Source organism: Penicillium longicatenatum, assembly GCF_028827895.1.
Source record: "Penicillium longicatenatum strain IBT 33135 chromosome Unknown contig_4_segment0_segment0, whole genome shotgun sequence".
In the NCBI taxonomy this organism is placed as follows: domain Eukaryota; kingdom Fungi; phylum Ascomycota; class Eurotiomycetes; order Eurotiales; family Aspergillaceae; genus Penicillium; species Penicillium longicatenatum.
In genome coordinates, this window is record NW_026643122.1 from 1,092,855 (window position 1) to 1,114,444 (window position 21,590).

The window sequence follows — 21,590 nt, forward strand, 5'->3', positions numbered from 1 at the left end:
GTCTATTTCGACTCTTCAAGCATCATCATGCAGTTCCAGCCTGTGTGTCCCGTCCACTTCATCCGTCCCCAGCAGCTGCATCCTCGATTTTGCATTTTTCGTCCTGGTGGTGTCCCCACACCTCTCATTGCCATCGATGAGCTTCCATCGTGGCTTCAGGTATCCAATCCATCTCCGGACATGTACATCGGCTTGCAACCAGTCTCCCCAAGCTATATACCACGAGAAGGTGAGTATGAGGTGACATGCATCAACTGCTCAAGCAGTGTGTCCTCAGTCAACCAGAGCATGTCGGACCGTAATGAAGACATTCAGTCTCCTCATTCCTCTGTCAGCGCGAACAAGAGCTGCACTGGTACACCCTGCAATGGTGCGGTCGAGAGTGCAGCGGCGGTTGTCATTCCCAAGTTTCCAATCGAGTTCAACATTGGAACTCCCCCTTCGATGCAACGCGGCAGAGCCCTGTCCTTGGACTTTACAGAACCAACATACCTCCACTAGCTCCTCAGAACATTCCTTTACCCGCGTCGCAGCCACCAAGCGTTGGAGGATCGGTCTTGAGTTCTGAGAATCTTTCATCAGAACCGAGTAAGTCCGACAGACCAGATACCCCAGCAACGTCTTCAGACTCCTCAAAGGGATCAAGCATCGCCTCTACCCGATCCCTCACAGCCAGTGTCGAACGGCTCAAGGAAAGGATCAAGTTGAAGGGTTCGTCTGTGGACTCGTCAAATGCAACAAGCATCGCTTCCACCCGATCCGTCACTGCCGCTGTCGAACGGCTCAAGGAAAGGATCAAGTTGAAGGGTCCATTTCGCCGGGCCAGCTTCCGTCACAAAGTTCACAGGGCAGTCCAGGCCGATTCCGATTGGCAAAAAAATTCCAAGTACCACAGAGTGCACTCTGAATCCCACCGAATTGTCAAAGTGCCTCGCCGTCCTCGGATCAAACTCAAGGAGTCGGAGTCGACGCGCTCAAGTCTTGCCGATGGTATGAAAGAGGAGGAGCTGAAGCCAGAACAATCAAATTCGTCCACCAAGCGACGTGCTCGTCGCGAACGATTGACCCAGCGACTGCTTCTCAAGAATGACGTGGACCGCAAGAGCCGCTATTGGCACATGAGCAAGATTTCAAAATGATGCATGTTTCAAAATGTACAGGAATTGCGACTTCGCTGATGAGCTTTTGGCTGGCTTTTGTACTCTGATTATGTTATGCGGATATTCCGTGTTTCGTGACTATCGCTGGGCTTTTGGTCCAGATTGAACTTTCTACAGATACGCATGTTCTTCGCTCATTCGGTGCACTTCTTGCTTAGCACAGTTTACCAGAGTAATGGAATACACTTTCTATGGCCAACTTCATGGGTTCGCTCTGTAAAGGATTATCATAAACTGGAGTCAATTCCGATGTAATCATTTTCTTGCTAGAACCAAACCGGCCAATCGCCTCCCCCGCACGCTTATCTCCCGGTACTACTCCGATGCACGACCACAACACAATGGCAGGCATCAAGAAGCCTCGAGGAATCAGACACGATCGTCATTGCCACCGCTGTCGAGTCAAGGGCACCAAATGTGATCTCAACCGCCCTCGTTGCCAGCTGTGCCAACAGAATGGAGTGGCATGTAGCTATCCCCAGAGAGTCGTCTGGATGGGTGATAAGAAAGGCACACCTGAAAACGTACCATCAGTGCCAACATTGGTGACAGAAAATGGGAGTAAGGAGTCAAGTCCAACTCAGCCACAAAGCAACAACATACCTATCAATCTATACGGGTTCATCGACCTTCTATCACACTTCTACCAAGAGATTCGATCGACCAAGGAAGAGCTCCCAGATGAAGCCGTCAAACTCATCGCTCACACCTTGAGCTTCGCTCGTTCACGTTTGCAGGGACCAGACAATAAACAATCGATCCAGACGCATCTCGGAGCCTTGACGAACTTGAGTAAAGTGATCGACTCCGGACATCCGATTGCACTATTCGGTATCGCCACATTCGCCATTTTTGAAGTCTGCTGTGGCTCATTTGGCAAATGGCATCGTCATTTACAAGGTGCACGCTCTCTCCTTGACCTCCACTGTCGGAACAAGACCGAGCTTGACGACCTCGCTGCCCGTGTACCTGGCCTTGGAGATGTACTATCGTACCTGGTATGGTTTGACGTTACGGGCGCACTGATTCGAGATGGTGATCTGATATTTGACGATTGGCACCGCGGAGTCCTAAGCCCGAATTTCTTCGACTCGGTGGGCTGTCCACCTGATACATTTGAGCTCTTTGCGCAATTGGCAAACCAGAATAACAATCTCGATATCTTGGACCTGAGTTCCAGAGCCATGGGTCAGATATTGAATTTAGATAATAGTGATATTACGGAGCGGGGATTGGCGGCTGCCGTGTACAGATGCACGGGCGCGATTGTGGCATTTGGCCGTGCAGGAGGGAACGGGAATAACGAAAGCACCCCTATCTCGAATCCTTATTCCGATTCGTTATCGAAGATGGTAGATCAGGCATGCGATGTCATCTCCCGGATCCCCACGTCCTCGAGATTCTACGTTCACCTAGCCAGCCCGGCCTATTTGACCGGGATGCACGCAAGCAGCACGAGACAATGCGAAATTCTACGAGGATATTGGCGGAATTGTCAGCTTTGCGACTTTCCGCGGTATCCGGATGCACAGGAACAATGCGAGGCAAGATGGAGGAGGATCTAAACACGAGTTAGATAGCTTTCCTAATGCGGAAACCTATCTAACCGTCCCCGCATCTCTTATCTGAACCCTACATCCATAAATACCGCTCCTTCCTCTGTACCTAATGGATTTGATATTTATTCTGTCTTTATCTGTATTATGGCAACCGACACACCGACCTTATCTTACCAAGAACTCGCTGCTCAAAAGCGCGAGCGCCAGCTCGATCTGATTCCTGCCGAGTGGCGCTTGGATCCAATTCCCTCGGTAGACTCTGCACCCAACGCCCTGCTATATATTCGTCAGACGTTAAGTCCGACTGAGCTTGCTCTGACCGAGGAAACCGATATCACTGTCTTACTGCGCAAGCTTTCCTCTGGCGAGCTTTCTTCCCTAGAGCTTACGCGGGCATTCGCTAAGCGCGCAGCGCTGGCACACCAATTAACAACATGTTGCACGGAAATATTTTTCGAAGAAGCCTTCGCTGTCGCTAAAGAGATGGATGAACATCTCGCTACTACAGGCAAGACGCTAGGGCCTCTACACGGGCTGCCAGTGTCAATTAAAGATTTATTTTCTGTTAAGGGCGTGGATACATCCATTGGTATGTCGCATTGCATTTTCAATCCAGAATCACTCCTGGTCCAGCCATATGGATGTATGGATTTATGCTAATTTTCCAGGATGGGTCGGTCTCACCAATAACCCAGCCCAAGCCGATAAATCCGTCGCCAGAACACTTCGCAGACTAGGCGCTGTTCTCTACGTGAAAACAAATCTGCCCCAGTCAATGATGATGTCTGACTCGTATAATCATGTCTGGGGCCAGTGCGTTAATCCTTTCAATCGGAATCTGATCTCGGGTGGCAGTTCTGGTGGCGAGGGATCTATTGTTGCGGCCAGGGGAAGTCCGCTTGGTATTGGGACTGATCTTGGTGGATCAATTCGTATTCCTGCTGGGCTTTGTGGGCTTTATGGGCTTTCGCCTAGCCCGGGGAGACATCCTTATGAGCGGGGGAAGTGAGTATTGCCTCTTTTGTCGTTGTATTTGCAGAGGAAATTCGGTCTAATCAACTTGTTTGGTATAGCCCCGGTCAAGATATTGTTCGCTCGGTCGCTGGACCTATGAGTGTCAGTCTTGCCAGTATTGAGCGGTATATGGAGGCTGTGCCGTGTGCCTCGCCTTGGGAGTTAGATCAGCACGTTGCTCCCGTGCCGTGGCGGAGGAGTCTTGCTTCACTGCGGCCTAAGAGGTTGAAGATTGGGTTTCTGGTTGATGATGGTGTTGTTAGATGTCAGCCGCCTGCTGAACGTGGTGTTCGGGATGTTATTGAGGCTTTGAAGGCGGCTGGTCATGAAGGTGAGTCAGTACCCTGATTTGGGGGATAAAATCGTGCTAACGTCGATACAGTCTTTGAGTGGGACGCCTCATCTCATGCGTATGCATATGAGTTATGGGAGAAAGCTATTCTTTCTGATGGTGGTGAAGGATGTCGTCGGATGATTGAGTTAACTGGTGAACCTCTCATCGAGGGTATGCTTGTTGGGAAAGAGAAGAATATCTTGACTACATCGGAAACGCATCAGGTATGATCAGATATCTCCCAACAGAACCTCAAAAGCGCTTTACCATGGAAGAAAGATCCAATGGATATTTACTAAGTCTTCACAGTTGAACGCCGCCAAATATAAATACGAGACTTCATATCTCGAGCGCTGGATCTCATCTGGCATCGATGCTTTGATCATGCCCAATACGCCCTGGGTCGGATATAAGCCCTGGACCTGGGTTAAATCTAATAACTATGTGGGATACACTAGTATCTGGAACTTGGTAGGGTATGCGGCTTTGACTGTTCCTGCTACGACGGTTTCTAGGGACAAGGATGTGCCGAGTCAGGACTGGCTCGATCATGTTCCTAGGAACCCGGGCGACAAGTTCAATAAGGAGCAATGTGAGTTTGCCATCCGCAAATGTGTGACTAAGATACTGATGACTTTAGATGATATCGACTTGGTCGATGGTATGCCGGTGGGTGTGCAGGTGGTGGGAGGTAGATTCGGTGAAGAAAAATGCGTTGCTGTAGCCAAAGCTATTGAGCAGGCGATGAGATGGAAGGATTTGGCTCGACCGAGTCTTTAACAGATATCATGGATGCAATCCAAAGCCCATTTCACAAACATCAAGGACAGAAATTTGAATTGCTCTTCTAGAATCATTTTCATCATAGTGTTCGTGTATTTGCCTATGTAAATGGTATATATACACCAATCCAACCAATAATATACAATCCAAGAGCCACCAGGGCACTAAATAGGAGCATTCATCCTTTCCTTATAATCCGGAAACTCAAAATCTCCCAAATCCCACTCAATACTCGGATTCCAACTCCCCTGTCCGGCACCGCCAGATCCAGACCCAGATCCCATGCCCGAAACCTCCCCTAACTCAATATCCTTTTTACCCTCATCAGGCAAAAGCCTCGGACTAAGTCTGGGAGTCTGCATGACTGAATCCGAAACCATCCTCAACTCCCTAACAACCCTAATTCCATCCTGACCCTCACACTCCCCTTTCTCATCTTTCTCACTATCTCCCAGTTTGGAGATACTAGCCGTATAGCCGCCCGGGCCCGCGTAGAAGAAATCATTCGAGAAGATCCCGCCTTCAGTACTAAGTCCATAGTCGTGTACAGAACGTTTCCGGGAATCAGCGACGCAGGTCGCGTTTGAGTGTGTTTTTGACCAAGGGGTTGAGTGAAGTGGTTGAGGGCGGAAGCAGAAGGAGAAAATATTTGAGATAAAGGGGTGGAGGGGGCCATGCAGGCGCAGATTATTGAGACGTTGGATTCGAGGGAAGACCAGACTGCTGCTTCAGCGTTTTTCTTTGTGAAGTCATGGCCGTTTACCATTGTGCTTAGCTCGTAGAGGCGGGCGGAACTGGTTGCTATTACACTATACATCAAGTAGATTGTTAGCTCGTGCTCGGAAGTTGAGGGCGTAAGTAAGCTGGGAAAGAAGGGCACGTACAAAATCCCAACACCAAATACAAGCATAATGCCAATCTTCTGCTGCCGGGGTAGTTGTAGTTTGTATAAGAGTGGCATTGGTAGAATCAGGATCACGATATCAGAAAAGATCTGCATCGCGGCGTTGGAATACCAGACTGGTCCTTTTGGGAGACAGTGCTTGTTACTTGATGGCGAAGCATGCCAAAAATCCGAGATCGGGATGCAGAAGATGAAACCGCTTAATACCACCCACAGGCCTGCTACTATCAAGAAGCCCATTGTGATGTATGTGGCGAGGAGGAAAGGTTTTGTGCGGAAGATGCGGATGAAGAGGAATAAGGCGGATAATTTGGAGAGGATTAAGGCTAGATTGTAAAATGGGATTGAGAGCCAGAGATACTGAAGATTTGTTAGATTTGAGTTTTTGGAGGGTAATTAGGCTTGTTGGTGAACTTACGTGCAACTGATTGGTAATTACATCGTCTGGCAATTGTTGTTTGGCGATTCCAAGGCCATAGTGTCGCTCTATAGATTGTTAGATCCCGAAGCAGGAGTATGGGGCAGGTTGGCATACCGACTAGTATGAATCCGTAGAATGCCAAGGAGCATAGCTGTGATTGACTCATGTTAGCATCGCTACATATCCAAGTGCATAGATCCAAAGTGCAAGTACATACCAAAGCCGCAAAGATAAATAGATCGTCCAAGCCAGGACTTCTTACTAGCTTGAATCGTGTCCAAAGCCGGATGGAGACAACGAGAGCCGCCAGAATGGTAAAGATAGTGCTTATAACGAAGACGCGCATATTCACCGTGCTTCAAACGTTATAATATTTTCAGAGCCATCGGTTGACCTTAACGGTTTGTATGCTGGCAATCTTCAACACAAGCAATTGTCAATCCATCTAATCCGATGCAGGCGTATGAGAATGGTGTAGGATTCAATTCGAAGGTTGAGAGTAACGAATGAAGCTCAAATGCAATTTTCAATGATAGACAAGAGATAAAGTCGGTATGTATGCAGGTGTTGTAACAGTGTCGATTCAAATACTCAATGTTCAGCAAAGTGGGAGAATTAATAATATATATCAAAACCGTGAGATCAGCGGCAGGGATCCCACAACTCCTAACGTCCTATCAGAGATCCACTTCTGCAGAAAGCCTCGTCGTTCATTTCCTCGTCACAGATAAACTCACATCCGTCTGACTAGGGTCTTATTTGGTGGTTCAGCGATCGATTGGTGGATCGGCGTGGGACGTGGCCGCATTAGGCAAAGCGCGAGCACCGATTGCGTCGACGACATCATCCTCAACTCTGTGTCTAGGCTGGTCTGTACATCAGTCTTGTATGATTGGACACTTGGATTTCCTGGTGGGGTCTGTCAATTGAGCGACATCTCGCCGATGAGTCTCCAACACTTGGCTCATGAGCTTCGTGCGAGTCGGGGAGTGGCCGACGGCCGAGTCTTTACCTGACTCGAGTATCCGGAGATCGCGACAATTATTCACTTTGATGCTTCGAGTCTCTTTCGTGTCGCAAAAGGAGGGTTCAACAATCTAAGGATGAGGCTCGAAGTTTAGCCTTTCGCTAAATCCCTTTTACCCTGATCACCATCGGCCTCTCTCTATTGTTCATGAAGATCCGGGTAAAGAACCCAGTAAAATCAACTCTATCGAAGCCGAACCAAGTCTGGAATGCAAATCCTCGCTCGGAAAACCCGAGATTGACGATAATGTATAATGTTTTCTGTGGTGTCATGGTCTTGTGCTAAGTGGCGGACTGACGATGCAACGTTCTTGTTCTCGGACATCGCCGTAGCCTAGAGGGATTTAAGGTTCGGAAATCGACGGTTCGTGGGGGATCGGAAACTATAATTCTGCCGGGGAGGACAGATCGAGCTGATACAGCCTCAGGGTAGACCGCATTCCTCCCCGTACATATCGTCCCACGACTTGGATCTAGACTTAAGATAGAGATCATGAATCAGGAGTGGATTCGTCAAAGCGCTTATCCGGTGAAGACCTGAATAAAGACTATCGCCACCAAATGTACTCAAAATTGCGACCTAAAGAAAAAAAAAACGCTAGATCTGAGATCAGATCCGAAAGAGGGAATGGCGAAGCGAGTCCAGTCGCCTCGTTGCCCGGGTATTGGAAAGTAAATGCGAGCAGAAAGCGATGCGCCGAATGAGAAAGCCAATCTCCCCTGGTACGGCGCTGGTTCCAATATTCCTCCACTGGGTATTCTATCCTGCCAATATCATGACTTTGCCTTTGTCTGTTTTCTGTTTCTAGATGTAGAGGCCGTTTGTATATTTTCGGCCATTTTCGTGCCGTTTTGCCTGCGCTTCGTATGCAGCTCAGGAACCGACATACCAAACTTCAACCCCTAGGATATCGAATTTCACCCCCTCATCGGACAATGGCTCGTTTCCAAATGTCTGACTAGGAGCGCTGACACCTTTTTCCAGACCAGAGTCAATCCAGAGGCCATAGTGTCCATCACTATACTAGAGGTCAGTCCCTGGGTAATCAGAATGCCACAGCAAAGGGTAGAAACTCACCCGCCACCAAGACTCAAGAACCCAGTCTCGCAGAACATCATGTAGTCATTTACTCCACTGTACGGGAACGCCTTGAAACGAATGCGTTCGGGAGTACTCGCCCCGCTCCGCGTTGTATTAATGGACGACGGCGACGGAGGCGCAAGAGCCCCTCCACTAGCAGCAGCAATACTAGTTTTAAGACTAAGATTCAAGTTGTGCGCAGGAGACTCTGATTTCGATTTCGGATCGTTGCGCAGCGTACTCCATCGACCGGCGTGAGTAGTGTCAGCAGAAGGGGGAGGGGGAAGACCAGCGCGCTCGAGCGCTTCTTCAGACTGGGGACCGTCGCTTGGGAACGCAAGACCCAGGCTCGATGGAGGAGGCAGTACACTAGCACGCCAGAGGAAGCATTCGCCCGTGCCGAAGAACTGCGAGTCAGGGTGCGGCGCGTCGGTCATGTAGGCGCCGAATACGGCGCTGGTAGGGGAGGAGTCGCGAATGACTAGGACGTAGCCCGCCCGCGGGCTACGATGGGAGAATTCCTCGCAGTTGTCGTAGAGGGTCGCCAGGGAGGCGCCATCGCGGTCGAGACTGTAGGCGAGGCGCCAGTTCTCGACGAGTTGGAGCCGCGGTGGGACAAGGAGACGGATTTCCTCGGCCAGTACGCGGGTTAGGAGTTGCTGCTGGAGGAGGTCGGCGCTTTTGGGGACTGTAAGGGTGAGAGGGGTGAGAGGTGGTGGTTGGAAGGGCGAGGCAGTCCGGCGGGGGGTGAAGACCTCAGGGGAGGACCATGGGGTTGTGGATGGCATGACGGGGGCAGCGATGCTGGGGTCGGTCAAGCGTCGGTAGAGACCTGAGACAACGTGGCTGACTGGGTAAGAGAAGTAGGAGGCGGCAGAATGGTAGGAATTGGAGTTGGCTGGATTTTGGTGGGGCGTGTGAGATCCGGACCTGGAGTTGGAGCTGGTCGGGGTATTGGAGGGGCGATCCCCCTGAGATGAGGACGACATACAGGCAATTCGAGTCAATGGTGGGGAGGAGGCGAGAATCCGGGGAAAGTTGGCGGAGTGGTGATATGTAGGACAAGATGAAGTAGAGAGGTGAAGATGAAACAAACTTATCGCTTATCGTGTAGCGGCTCGTACATGTACAGTGATGTATGTAGCTGCTCGCACCAGAAGCTTCCAATTCAAGTTGAATAGACTTTGGATTTGGATGTCACAGACGAAAAGACAAGTAGTCTGTTCTTGCAAGATTGCGAGTATATTTGCGTCATCTTCAGACACTGACAGGTGTACGTATAATCTAAGCTTCATGTGGTATAGACCAAGCCACACTGTAGTTAGCTGACATGGATTGACATAATCCCCTCGTCGGAAATCCGAGAGATCACCCAGGCTGGTATTACTGAATACACATCTGCTGAACGCCCGATCCTTGCCCTGATGTTTCTGTTGAACAATATTTTATTTAATTTTTTTTTTCCAAGTAACAAAAGCTAGGCACCTTATCTCAATGCAGGTCACGCGACCTTCACGTTATATGTGCCAAACAATCAGTGCTCTTCCCTCCAATTTGTCCTGGGAACGAACCTCCGAGTTGCCTCTATGACGGAAGAGTGGCGGGTAGGAATTGTATAAAACCCACACATTGTGCTAGATCAATCATTGATACGATTTAAAGGAAGCTTTCATTCAAATCTATCATATTCTACCAATAAACCCGCAACCATGACTACCAGGTTCTCTCCATCCGATGACTACCATGATGAAATCGTCAATATAGAGGAGGCGAAGTATGGTTCTCATCACCACCACCATATTACCCATGACGAACCACCATGGAATGAGGTAGGCATAAGAGTCATGATTCGAGCAGTCCCACACAAAGTCCAGTTGATTTTGTGCTGTGGCGTGGACAGTGAATAATGACTGACGGGAACTATAGGGCCCTAAGAGAGTTCCCCACCGGGACGGAGTTCGTCGCTCACCCTCACCGTCGAACTATGCGAAAGAGAGTTCAGGATCGGCGGCCAAAAGAATTACTCGTGCGAATGGTGCTAAATCGTATGCCCATAAGCATCCACATCCATAAGAATGATCCGTCGTGGCAGGGGCATGTTGAAGTTTGTGGCGATGTACATAATGAATGACCAGAGAATTGGCCACCAAGGTGGAATAGAAGTTAAGACAGAGGTAGGTTAAATTGCTGTGTAGTGTAAAACCGAGGGTATCATATTCAATCGAATAACATAAACGAAGAACAAGTGTTCAATCACGCGCATCTTTTGGGCGTAGATCCACAGTCTCATACTCTAGACCGTTGACTTCGACGACATGGCCGGGTCGCAACGCACCTGTGTATATGTTCTCTTGAGCGTGTGGATGGAACAGTCCCTTCTGAGTGCAATTGAGAACGGTCTTCAGCCCTGGCGGATCGGTGAGCCGGAACACCCCCCAGTCTGGATTCTTGCTGGGCGCACAGACAATGGCAATACTTTCCGGAAGCATCACTTGATACCCAGAATGGGTGTGCAAGTCGCGTGAGCTCATGAAGCATGTCTGAGAGGGGTGGGTATGAATCCAGCCCAGCATGATTAGGTCTTCAGAATCGCAGTACTCGAAAATTGCAGATTCGTTAGTGGTCTCGCAGGTATCCGACGTCGATATTTGTTCTGGAATCACAAGTCTGGAGATGAAAAGCGCATTGGAAACCAATGTCCCACAAAGGATCCCACAGGTTTCCAAGTTCCGGCGGGTACTTGGAGCCGCGAGAGACAAAAATCGATCCCGAAGGCTAGAGGGGAGAAATACGGAGCGCAGTGGGCTGCCGTTTTCCAGATACGCTGAGGGCTTGAAGGTGTAACTTGCCGGGTCAAGGCTTGATGGTGTGGAAGCACCACCATCAAAGGATTGCACCTTCTCAGGAAGTGCCGGAGCAACTGACAACTTTGATGGAAGCGGCGGAGGTTCCACTGAAGGCGCTCCATCGATAAAAGATGCCCTGTGTGGTTCAGCATGTTCCTTCGGTGGCAGAATCGGGGGTGGTTGCCTTTCCGCATTCTTGTCACGGATGGCAATTTGGCCGGAGGAGACGGGTGGTCCTAAAGGCTGCTGACGAGGTACGGTAGGATAATTGTATGCCGTCGTGGCGGAGGGAGTTTCGCGCAGAACAGGTCTCTGCGCACGCTGTGCCTGGCTGATAGGCTGCGTATGATCGATATTGGATCTGATATCCTGAATACGTTGACTCAAGTCTTTATCAGTGGACCGCTTGTCCGTTTTGAATGCGCTTTCCCAATCACCCCATACGCCTGCCGCTCGGCGATTGTCGTCTTCGGTTCTGCGGACGGTAGCTCGGCGATTGAGTTCTGATTGCGCCAGACGAACAGCGAGGTCTTGATTCTCTCCAGCTTCTAAGGGTTTTGCGACACCGCTCAATGCGGGATCCATAGGTCGCTCTCCTTGGCCCGCACCCATGTTGAACTCTAAAGACAGCTTTCGGGAGTCGCGCTCGCGCATCAACTGCATGTAACGCTCGTAACGTTTATTGATCCTGGGCTTGAGTACTTCCAGCTTGGCCAGGTTTTTCTGCACTTCCTTCTCAGCAGCCACCAGAGCTTTACGATCTTTATCATCTTTGGCGGCATCTGGATGTTTTGACAGGTTTACCAGGACCAGCTGGGCATGTCGAAAAAGGAGAAGATAGGCTTGCTCGTCGTGCCCTTCGCGCTCGTAGATTTGGGCCTAGTAGAAGGACGTTAGATAAAATTTCCACGCGCAGTTCGACCAGCGGGAATTGACCAACCTCTCGCATCAGTGTAGCTGCAGTCCGGAGCCAGTATTTTAGTGGCACGGCCGGGTTGTACTGATAATCCTGGGCGATCTTGGTGATCTTGTTTACCGCCTGAGGAGGGCTACCTCCCGCACTGGGGCCTGAGATATGGGAAGACATGGTGTAGTGTGTCAGATGGAGGTTGAGTGGAAATCAAAGCTTGATTAAGATCGAAAGCCCCTCTTTCACGCAAAGCGAATCTGAAGGGGCATGGTTGACATAAATAGGGGGCGATCTCCGACAGCTGGCGCAAAGACCAGAGACACTCGGGACAAAGGCAACCGCATTCAGGCGGTCCACGTTGAGTGCCGAGCAGAAGTGAGGGGAGGAAAAGGGTGCCTGAAGTGTTGTGATGCCTGGTGGGGGAGATGCGGAACCCGCAAGGTCTCCGCTTTCACAAAATCAATTATTCTTCTCCAACTCCGACTCCAATTTCACCTCCAATCTACCACCGCCTCAACCATGCTATCCATACAGCGCGCATGACACCAGTAATCAAATTGGAACCTTCGCTCAGGATTGGAAAATGGGGACCTCTTTATGGGAGGTGAGCGCGCGATTCCCGATCACCCAGGGCCTCCGCGAGATCTTTGCGAAGAGGGCCAGCAGAAACAAGGCAGCTTCGGCAGGCTATGTAAGCGAAAAGCTATGTGGTAGGTGGCCAGAAATCTTCATCATGACTTTCGGTAACCCGGACTAATATGTGGATTGGCTTAGATGATATGATCCACCGCCTGTCACCCTACCTTAAACGAAATGCCCCCGTTGATATCCTTGACCTATGGCCTGGCTGTGGGTTATGGTCATCCAAAATGAACGATTTTCTTCGCCCACGTCGTCATATCCTGGTCGAGCCAAATATGAAGCTATTCGGATCACACCTCAAGGAATTGGCCAAAAGTAAACCGTGCTACAAGCTCGCGTCGGGGGAGATCTATGGAACCAACTGGAACGCAGTCTACGAAAAGTATCTGCCAGAACAGATTCGCCCCATGGATGTAGTGCCTGGCACTTTACCAAAAAATGACACTCTCCTGGTGCTTGCGAGTCCACCTGTAACGGAGTCGAAGAAAAATCATTTAACCCCGGCACGATGGTGGGCCTCGGTGATGGAAGACTGTATGAACCAGACCGGTCTTCATGCTTATGGCAGTGTGCGCATTCTGGCTGGGCTTTCTGTCGCGGAATTGCAAGTAGTGCTTCCTCGCAGTATTCACGAGCGCCGGCGACCGGCAATGTTGACGGAAAGTGTGGCATTGCATAACTTTGAGATTGCTAGTGGATATGAAATAGAGCCATGGCATACACTAAAGACATGGGATTCTATCCAGCGCAATAATGAGCGAGTTGCTGAGAGATCTGCCGCGCAAGGCGTGATCACTCCTCCCGGGCGTGAGCCCCTGCCTCTGCAGTTGGCCCCCGAATCCCCAGTACCCGGGAAAGGGGGACCAAAAGCCAAGAAAGAGGTTCCTTACCATCCCCGTGCTCGATCAGAAGGTCACCACCGATTTGAGAAAGCCATTCGGAGGGGTGAAAACCTCTCCAAAACCAAAAGCGTCTCGGCCAAGGAGGAAGCGGAAATTAAAAAGGAGGCACGGACAGCTCGGGCCGCCTTGAACTTTGATAACCGCTGTTCCTGGGCTCGAGCGGAGATTAGCAAAGACATATCTGCCATCGATGAACGTTCACGAGATCTGTCGCGTGCAGCCGCAGATCCTAACGCGACTGCAGCCTCACTGGAGGAGATCGATCGAGATATCGAGACCAGAAAATCGGCTGTGAGCCAGAAAATGGCCGACCTTCATTTCCGCCTTACTCGCGGCTGGGAGCGATCCCTTGACGATATGCGCAATGAAGCATGCTCGAACAATTTGGATGACTCCGTCCTTCTGTGGGACCGGCGGCCATTTGAGCCGATGCTTATAGAAAGCGATGAGGTTTTCCCCCGCTTCCATCAAACCTTGGTTTATTTTGAAGCGGACGAACATGCTATTTCAGCCCAAAAGCTCAGCAAGGTTCCTCCCAAAGATCGTGAATCAATGATGCAGCTATTCGAAGCCATGACTCTCAGCTTCAGCAGCGGCAACCACATCAGCATTGCCGAGTTGGCTGATCGCTTCTTCCCTGGACAAGCGGCCAATGATGTTGTCAAAACCATCCCCAGTCTTGCTAAATATGTGGGAAAACGGCTCAAACCGAACTATGGTCCTATGCCACTGGCCGATGATACATTGGACCCGACTGAGTGCTTCCAGGAGAATATCGATTATGACCTGAGCGAGACTCGGGTGATCACCCTACCGATCCAGGTTATCTGGGATATCCTGTTAGAGTATCATAAACATGCGCAGGATCTGTCCCCGCTGCAGATAAACCGGCTTCTCGGGGGCACTATGACGTCCTACCGGACTGGGGAGTACCGATTGGACACTGCAGCGAAGAAACTGCATTAATACCCCGGATTGTAAATCATGTACACTACATCAGCGCTGACGGCGCCAAATATAGATATCAACACGAAGCATTAGAAACATAGATGGGGGCCACGGGGCCAAGGGATTGGTCAGGAGTTCAAGGGTTCACAGGGCTTTTCATTGGATGGAAATCCATTCTAAGTTTTATATCCAAGGGTTTTATTATTTAGTTTTTTTGCGTCCCGAATTCGTCTGAGTCATCTCCCGTTATGTGGAGAACCTGCATTGGTAGCCGTTTGCTTTGCTTGACGCCCCGGATTCATCTAAAGGTCGCGCTATCACAAAAAAATGGCCCCAATCACAATCTGCTGGGCTCGGTCTGCGATAGATCGTCAATTTCCCGACATTTTCCGGTTCGTCAGCTAATCTAAGTAATTTCCCAACACCCGCGCTAAACCATTATACTCCGAAACTACCATTGCAATCCACGGTTACTACCGTCGTATCGAACTGGTTTGTCGATCTAACCAATTTGCGGCATTGTCACTTATCGGTTGAGAGTCGAGACCATCTATCGCCCTGTGGAACTGGGGCCCTTTTTCCCATTTTTTCTTTTTCTCGCTTTTATTATGGCACTGACCCCCATGACCCCCATGACCCCCAAATGCTCCTTTATGACTCTTTGTTCTGGAAATATAAAATCTTTTCTCCCTTTGATTCCTTGATCACACGAGTATCTACATTTTCGCATCGTTCGCATTCTGCATTCGTCACATTTTTGCCACCACGTCATACCCGTGCCCTAACCCGTGGATGATGCGCCTGGTATCACGCAGAGTCTAGATTCTTTTTGCCGGTGGCGCCGAGTCGAATTTCCATTGTCTAGCATCGGATTTTCATTGCGACACCAGCTACACTTTTTTTTTACGTCTATCGTCCAACGATTCGGAGCTCGCAGTGTATACCGAGCTAACCGCCGACAAAAATTGTCGCAAATCGCGCCCCCGCCCCAACTATGCAATTATCGCTGCAAACGAATCACGATGGGAAAGGTCTCGGGATTCAAACCCCAACTCCCATATCAGCATCAAGGTCAACGCTCACGCCGCCCGTGACTCCGATCGGGAAAGACAGCGACGTCGAACACTTAATCCCGGTTGGCGCCACCCCCGCTGAAACAGCTTCGGAGTTGAAACGCAGTATCTCGTCTCCGCTGCGCTTTACCGATGACCTGAAAGTGGATTACGATTCGGAGGAACGTCCCATCGAATTCGGTCGCGGCGCTTGGAGTATTGTCTACAAGGCCCGCTCAATACCAAGTGTATCAACTATCCATACTCCACCCAGCTCACCTATCGCCACAAGCCGTGTCTACGCTGTTAAGGCTCCTCTGCGCCGCGATGCGCGTCCAGTCCTACAGTCCGAAGCGCTGACATTGACGCGCCTGAATCTGACATCGGGGTATGAGCGGTACATCGTCCCGTTCCACGGATACCACTCCGATACCGAGGCACTGGTCATGACAGCCGTTCCACTGGCATTATCAACATACATCGAAGACCAAGCCGATCTGCTTCGAAAGCAAGGTCCATCAACAGCGACGATGTTCGATCCTGTCCAAGGACCTGATTCTTGGCGTGATCTCGCCCGTAAGCTTATCAGCGGGTTGGAATGGTTACACAAAACCGCCGGCATAATCCACGGTGATATCAAGCCGCATAATCTGCTCTTGAGACCCATCCCGGATGACAGCTCGGATGCAAGCACTTTGCCATACGAGCCGCTATTCGCCGACTTCTCTTCTGCGCTGGATCTTACGCCCGATATCCCAGGCCAGGATGCCAGTCATACGTCCATGTCGGCGTTTACGCCACCGTTCACCGCGCCGGAACTGCTGTCGCTTAAGGCGCTGAAGTCGGGGGAGGCTGTGCCTTCGCCGGCTTCGGATGTTTTCTCCCTTGCTGCGACGCTGGTTGCGGCTGCTACCGGGGATTTGTTGTTGTACCCCGGTTCAAGTAATATGCAGCGGTTGGCGATGGCGAGGGATGGACATCGGATTTTGGAGTTCACGAGGTGTGGTACGAATGGTTCGCGGGTTCCGCGGGCCGGGTTCGTGGAGAAGTTACTTTCGCCTGCTGTTGCCAAGGACCCGGTGGAGCGGATCGACACTTCGGACTGGGTGGTTATGGCATTTGCTTGATCTCATCAACATTTACCTGGATTTATTTTTGTAACATTTACTATTTGGTGTGCTGCTGTTCGCGATATATTTGCATTTCAGGCTTGGAGCATTTTGTTTTCGTTCTTTGGATTTGGTTTGGTTCAACACTGGCCTGGCATAAATGGGATACCCGGTTAGATGGAGTGGGAAGCATAGCATCAATACAATGGGATGAATTAGATCCTCGATCAAACACTGAAGCTTTCAATCTGGAATACATATAATTTCAGAATCGTGTTCCAATCTCGATTCAAAGCGTAGTCAAAAAAACCTCCAACCACCAAGCGACTAGTCACTACTGATTCTCCTCAACAAACCTCTTCAAATCCTGAACCCACAGCTCAAAGTTCGCGTCCAGCCTCTTCCCATACATCCACTTGACAACATAAACAAGCCACCCAACCTGACACTCCCAATTCCTGACCTCACATCCCCCCTCCACATCTTTGATCTCATGTTCTCTCTCCGCAGTCAAAAGACTAGCCGATAACCCACCCGGCGCCTCAGAGTCTGAAGCCCAAACGATCCGACCGGGCATATTAGTCTCGGGGCTCGGCGCCTCGAACTCAGTAACCTTGAGCGCGGTGTCGGTTGCTTTTTGCGGCTTGTCGGATGTGGGGTCCATGCGAACGTGGAAGATCATTTTTGTACCCTTTTGGAGGATGGGTGAGAGCTCAGTGCTGGCGTCGGTGTTTGGTTGGGAAGTGATAGTTACTCGGGGGATGAACTCGTTCCAGGAGGGCCAAGTTGAGGTATCTGTTAGGGCGGCCCAGACTGCTGTTGAGGGGGCGGCGATGAAGATTGAGCTGCCGATGTGAAGGTTCGCGTTTGCGGCTTCGATTGTTGGGGTTGCGCGGTTGGCATTTTGGGGGTCTGACAGGGGTGTGGACATTTTGGCGCTGGTGTTCTTGGCCCAAATTTGTTCTTGTTCTTATGTGGGTGTCGAAGGTGTTCGGGTATGGGTTTTGTTGTTATGCGGAGAAAGCTGGGGGTTGGAAAGTGATGATGGTGACTATTTAATCTCCGAGTGGAGTGATAACGGGACCGATAAGGTGGCTGTCAACTGTTTACCCACTTGTTATTGGCTTTGATGGCCCACATTGGTGATGAAGCGCATTCAAGCATGGATGAAAATCATGCCCGATTGGTCTTTTCGTGGGGAGAAATGAAAACACTGCTTCTGGTCTCTAGATATCACATGGCGGTTTTTGGTCATGATAGGCATCAGGCTCGAAGAAGAAATATGGTATGATGTGTTAAAGGTGCATCACTAAGTATGTTAAAAATGATCGATATTGATTTTGCATAAAATATTCACAAATAAGAGTTAAAAGAACAATGAAAGCCGAGTTCGAAACATAATAGCAGGACAAATAATCAGAATCCTTTTTTTCATTCCGCTACAAGCCCCAGTCTCACGAGACTTTCTCCTGTAGCAACCACTGCCTCGACATTGGACCGGGGCTTCCAGCCTAGCAAACTCTTAGCTTTCTCATTAGATCCTGCAAGAGACTGGCTCAACCGAGGTACCACCAGGGCAATAGCCGGGTCGAATTTTCCCAGTATTTTCATAAGGAAATTTGGAACAGCTCGCGTGGGGCACTTCTTCGCTTTCTCCCCCAAACCCTCCCGCAGAGCTAGTGAAATTCCCTTCATGGTCATTGTTGGCGGTGCCATGCACAGGAAGCGTTCCCCCTTGGCCTTGGGATGCTCCATTGCGAGAAGATGCAGGTCAGCAACATCGCGAACATCCACAACGCCAAATTCTAAATTTGGGCAGCCCGGAACTGTTCCATTCATCAGACGACTGATGACTTCGATCGACGTGGATATGTTAGGGCTGAGAACAGGTCCCATCACCATAACCGGGTTGATAACGGATAATTGAAGGCCATTTGCCTCGCACCGAACAAACGCCCACGCAAGTGTCTCGGCCAGCGTCTTGCTCTTCTCGTAGGCACTAACTTCAGGCGAGTCAATATCAGTCCAGTCTTCCTCGGTGAAGACCTTATTTGTGTCTGCCTTTGTTGGACCTGCATGGATGGCTCCGAATGAGGATGTGAGGATGATGCGGTAGACCCCTTCGTCTCGGGCTGCGCGCAGCACGCGTAAGGTACCATCGCGGGCGGGCTCTATCAATTCATTCTCATTCTCGGGTGTCGCAGTGGGGAATGGCGACGCGACGTGGAGGACGTAACGGCAATCACGAACGGCTTCAGCCCAGCCATCGTCTTTAGTGAGGTCGGCTTCCACGAATGACAGCTCCTCGAGGTTGACTGCGTTTCCCGCACAGAGTGTTGCTCGTACTTCCTCTTCGCGTTTGAGGGAGCGGACGGTTGTTCTGACTCGGTAGCCGGCTGCGAGGCATTTAATGATGCAGTAGCCCGCGATGAATCCAGTTCCACCAGTGACGAGCACCAAATCCTTGGGAGTAGACATGCTCTTAAAATAGATGCGGGACGAGGGACGAGGGATGAGGGATCAGGGAAGAGATTGAGGCGGTTGGGATGTTTTGTTAATTCAGAGAAACCACTAAAATCTTATGAGAGAAACTGGAAAAAATTGATCCTAAGCTGCGAAGTCGAGCAAAGTAACACACGACACAAATGCTACATGTCAGCACGATTCCCAAATTGAGGGCAAAATGTGCAAAGCAGTGCTACTCAGTTTCAAATTCTGTGATTTGATACTCTGCAACAATGATTGAATTGGAGATAAAGTTGATGTTGAGGATTATATTTGCGTCAGGAACAGACACCAAGGATAATATATCGTTGCACTTCTTGATGGACACAAAACACTGGGACCCACAGGGCCCAACAGGTTCGGATTCGGGCAAGGGAAGCGAGCAACTGCCGGTCACTCCAGTTCTCTACAAATGAATGTGAATTACCTCATATGTTGTATCGTGGTGTCTGGGCGCTACGTCGATCTTGCTATTATTTCCACCAATGAATTGTGGAGCCCCATCCGCCGAAATAAAAGTCCATCCACACACGACCCTTCAACAGCATTCTTCTCCGCATTGTGGGGAACATCATTCCCCACAGTCTGGGGTATGGGGGTTCTACCTTTCAATAAACCCGAGTTGTTTGCAAGGGCCGAGCGCATTTCACAACTATAAAGGATGGAGTATATCGGAGCGATTCATTGCCATTACCACAGAGACTAGCCTTTCATCATGTTGTTTACAAGGGCATCGATATGCCTGGTTTTATCCTCGCTCGTATTGGGTGCTCCTAGCTCGAAACGCTCCACCGAACGTCCACATCGCTGCGTGATCCCATCTTCCAATGGCACGGCAGATGATTCCCCAGCCGTTTCTCAAGCATTTGCCAAATGCGCTTCTAATTCCATCATCGTCTTCCAGGATGGCGTCGATTACAATATCTTCACTCCCATTTCTGCCACAAACCTCAGCAATGTCGAGATCAAAATGAACGGAAACCTACATCTACCCCAGAATATTACAACAGTTCAGAGCATCGTCAATGGAACAAGTAGCACCCTCTACTCGGACGGAAAATATTGGTTCAAGTTCAAAGGTCCCAAGATCGATTACACCGGCTCTGCCAATGTGAACCACGGATGGATCAACTCCTACGGACAGGCATGGTGGGATGCAAACCCGATTAACGGAACGGGAATTGATTCTCGTCCCCATCTCATGAGCTTCCAGACCACGGATGGATCTCTCAAGTACTTCAAATCTCGCAAGCCAATCGCCTGGAACGTGCAGTTGCAGGGAGACAACATCACCGTCAGCCATGCTTTCATCGATGCCGAGTCAACAGGGTCCTTCCCCTTCAACACCGATGGATTTGATGTTACAGCCACAAATGTCCGCATCACGGACAGCGTCATCTACAACGGTGACGACGCCATTGCCGTCCAGTCGGGATCCCACAACGTGGTCTTCAAACATAACACCATCGGCTACCAAAGCCATGGCATGAGCATTGGATCACTGGGTCAAACCCAGACTGAATTTGCTAATGTCTCCGATATCCACTTCGAGGACGTCACGGTCATCGATGCTGTCTACGGCTCTCGTTTCAAGTCCTGGATGGGTGGTCAAGGTATCGCGAAGAATATCACCTGGAAGAATATCCGCGTGTACAATGTGACTTTTCCCATTTTCGTCACGCAGAGCTATACCAACCAGGGCTCTTCCCAGACACAGCTTGGAAACGGCGTCACCACTGGACGTGTCAACAATGCCTCTGTTATGATGGAAGACTTTGTTTGGTCCGACTTTACGGGTACCGTTAACTCGTGGCGTCCGGGTGATGGGTCTTGTGTGACTGATCCTTGCTGGTATGATGTTGGTCTGCCAAATCTGAAGCACACAGAAGCTGTGATCATTGAGTGCAATACCAACTCTTCTTGTAAGAACTTTGAGTTGAGGAATATTGAGATCATCCCGCAGACTATGGCTGAGCCAACGGTTGTCTGTATTAATGCGACATCGGCATTGAATCCGGACCTTGGATTCGATTGTGGGAATGGAACATTTATTGCCTACTCCTCATAAGGACAATTGTAACTTTAGATTGCTTGCATTCTTCGTTCAATCACGGTATTCTCTGCCTGCTAAGCCAATACCAGGTGGTTCATGACCCAGCGAATTTTAGCAAAAGTCAATACCAAATATTGTCAAACAGGACATACCAAGTAGGAAAACAAACAAGATACAAACTAGCCGGGCACCTGAACTAGATAGAAATTAATCATCGCACTTTCGCAACTTCATTTGCCCTCGATTTTCATCGCATTCTTGATTTTCATCGAAACAATCTCGACCCCATTGACCAAAGTTAGGTTTCTTTACTCGAAAGAAACATCGTCATGCCTGGCAAT

The 21,590-nt window shown here is 49.9% G+C and overlaps 11 protein-coding genes across 11 annotated transcripts; 6 read left to right on the forward strand and 5 right to left on the reverse strand.

The window, feature by feature from the left end:
- Nucleotides 1–27: 27 nt before the first annotated feature.
- N7484_007215 (uncharacterized protein) lies at nt 28–1,139 on the forward strand (the record flags this gene model as incomplete). Its single annotated transcript, XM_057117602.1, is given in 2 exon segments — nt 28–464; nt 482–1,139. The coding sequence occupies 2 exon segments, from the start codon at nt 28–30 to the stop codon at nt 1,137–1,139; spliced, it is 1,095 nt and encodes a 364-aa protein (XP_056970637.1).
- A 362-nt stretch (nt 1,140–1,501) lies between these two features.
- N7484_007216 (Zn(II)2Cys6 transcription factor) lies at nt 1,502–2,725 on the forward strand (the record flags this gene model as incomplete). Its single annotated transcript, XM_057117603.1, has 1 exon — nt 1,502–2,725. The coding sequence occupies one exon, from the start codon at nt 1,502–1,504 to the stop codon at nt 2,723–2,725; it is 1,224 nt and encodes a 407-aa protein (XP_056970638.1).
- Nucleotides 2,726–2,863: 138 nt separating this feature from the next.
- N7484_007217 (uncharacterized protein) lies at nt 2,864–4,847 on the forward strand (the record flags this gene model as incomplete). The annotated part of the gene is made up of 5 exons (XM_057117604.1): nt 2,864–3,308; nt 3,388–3,724; nt 3,793–4,064; nt 4,116–4,291; nt 4,377–4,847. 5 exons carry the CDS (start codon nt 2,864–2,866, stop codon nt 4,845–4,847), a joined length of 1,701 nt encoding a protein of 566 aa, XP_056970639.1.
- A 167-nt stretch (nt 4,848–5,014) lies between these two features.
- Nucleotides 5,015–6,521, reverse strand: N7484_007218 (uncharacterized protein; the record flags this gene model as incomplete). Its single annotated transcript, XM_057117605.1, has 5 exons — nt 5,015–5,378; nt 5,399–6,114; nt 6,173–6,240; nt 6,290–6,326; nt 6,393–6,521. The coding sequence occupies 5 exons, from the start codon at nt 6,519–6,521 to the stop codon at nt 5,015–5,017; spliced, it is 1,314 nt and encodes a 437-aa protein (XP_056970640.1).
- Nucleotides 6,522–8,075: 1,554 nt separating this feature from the next.
- N7484_007219 (putative oxidative stress response protein Oxr1) lies at nt 8,076–9,271 on the reverse strand (the record flags this gene model as incomplete). The annotated part of the gene is made up of 2 exons (XM_057117606.1): nt 8,076–8,220; nt 8,280–9,271. The coding sequence occupies 2 exons, from the start codon at nt 9,269–9,271 to the stop codon at nt 8,076–8,078; spliced, it is 1,137 nt and encodes a 378-aa protein (XP_056970641.1).
- A 1,260-nt stretch (nt 9,272–10,531) lies between these two features.
- N7484_007220 (putative endosome-associated ubiquitin isopeptidase (AmsH)) lies at nt 10,532–12,215 on the reverse strand (the record flags this gene model as incomplete). The annotated part of the gene is made up of 2 exons (XM_057117607.1): nt 10,532–12,007; nt 12,069–12,215. 2 exons carry the CDS (start codon nt 12,213–12,215, stop codon nt 10,532–10,534), a joined length of 1,623 nt encoding a protein of 540 aa, XP_056970642.1.
- A 406-nt stretch (nt 12,216–12,621) lies between these two features.
- On the forward strand, nt 12,622–14,548 carry N7484_007221 (uncharacterized protein; the record flags this gene model as incomplete). Its single annotated transcript, XM_057117608.1, has 2 exons — nt 12,622–12,748; nt 12,813–14,548. 2 exons carry the CDS (start codon nt 12,622–12,624, stop codon nt 14,546–14,548), a joined length of 1,863 nt encoding a protein of 620 aa, XP_056970643.1.
- Nucleotides 14,549–15,524: 976 nt separating this feature from the next.
- On the forward strand, nt 15,525–16,709 carry N7484_007222 (protein kinase domain-containing protein; the record flags this gene model as incomplete). Its single annotated transcript, XM_057117609.1, has 1 exon — nt 15,525–16,709. One exon carries the CDS (start codon nt 15,525–15,527, stop codon nt 16,707–16,709), a length of 1,185 nt encoding a protein of 394 aa, XP_056970644.1.
- Nucleotides 16,710–17,025: 316 nt separating this feature from the next.
- N7484_007223 (SRPBCC domain-containing protein) lies at nt 17,026–17,622 on the reverse strand (the record flags this gene model as incomplete). The annotated part of the gene is made up of 1 exon (XM_057117610.1): nt 17,026–17,622. One exon carries the CDS (start codon nt 17,620–17,622, stop codon nt 17,026–17,028), a length of 597 nt encoding a protein of 198 aa, XP_056970645.1.
- Nucleotides 17,623–18,122: 500 nt separating this feature from the next.
- On the reverse strand, nt 18,123–19,169 carry N7484_007224 (SDR family oxidoreductase; the record flags this gene model as incomplete). The annotated part of the gene is made up of 1 exon (XM_057117611.1): nt 18,123–19,169. One exon carries the CDS (start codon nt 19,167–19,169, stop codon nt 18,123–18,125), a length of 1,047 nt encoding a protein of 348 aa, XP_056970646.1.
- A 742-nt stretch (nt 19,170–19,911) lies between these two features.
- pgxC (putative extracellular exo-polygalacturonase) lies at nt 19,912–21,264 on the forward strand (the record flags this gene model as incomplete). The annotated part of the gene is made up of 1 exon (XM_057117612.1): nt 19,912–21,264. One exon carries the CDS (start codon nt 19,912–19,914, stop codon nt 21,262–21,264), a length of 1,353 nt encoding a protein of 450 aa, XP_056970647.1.
- Nucleotides 21,265–21,590: the final 326 nt, after the last annotated feature.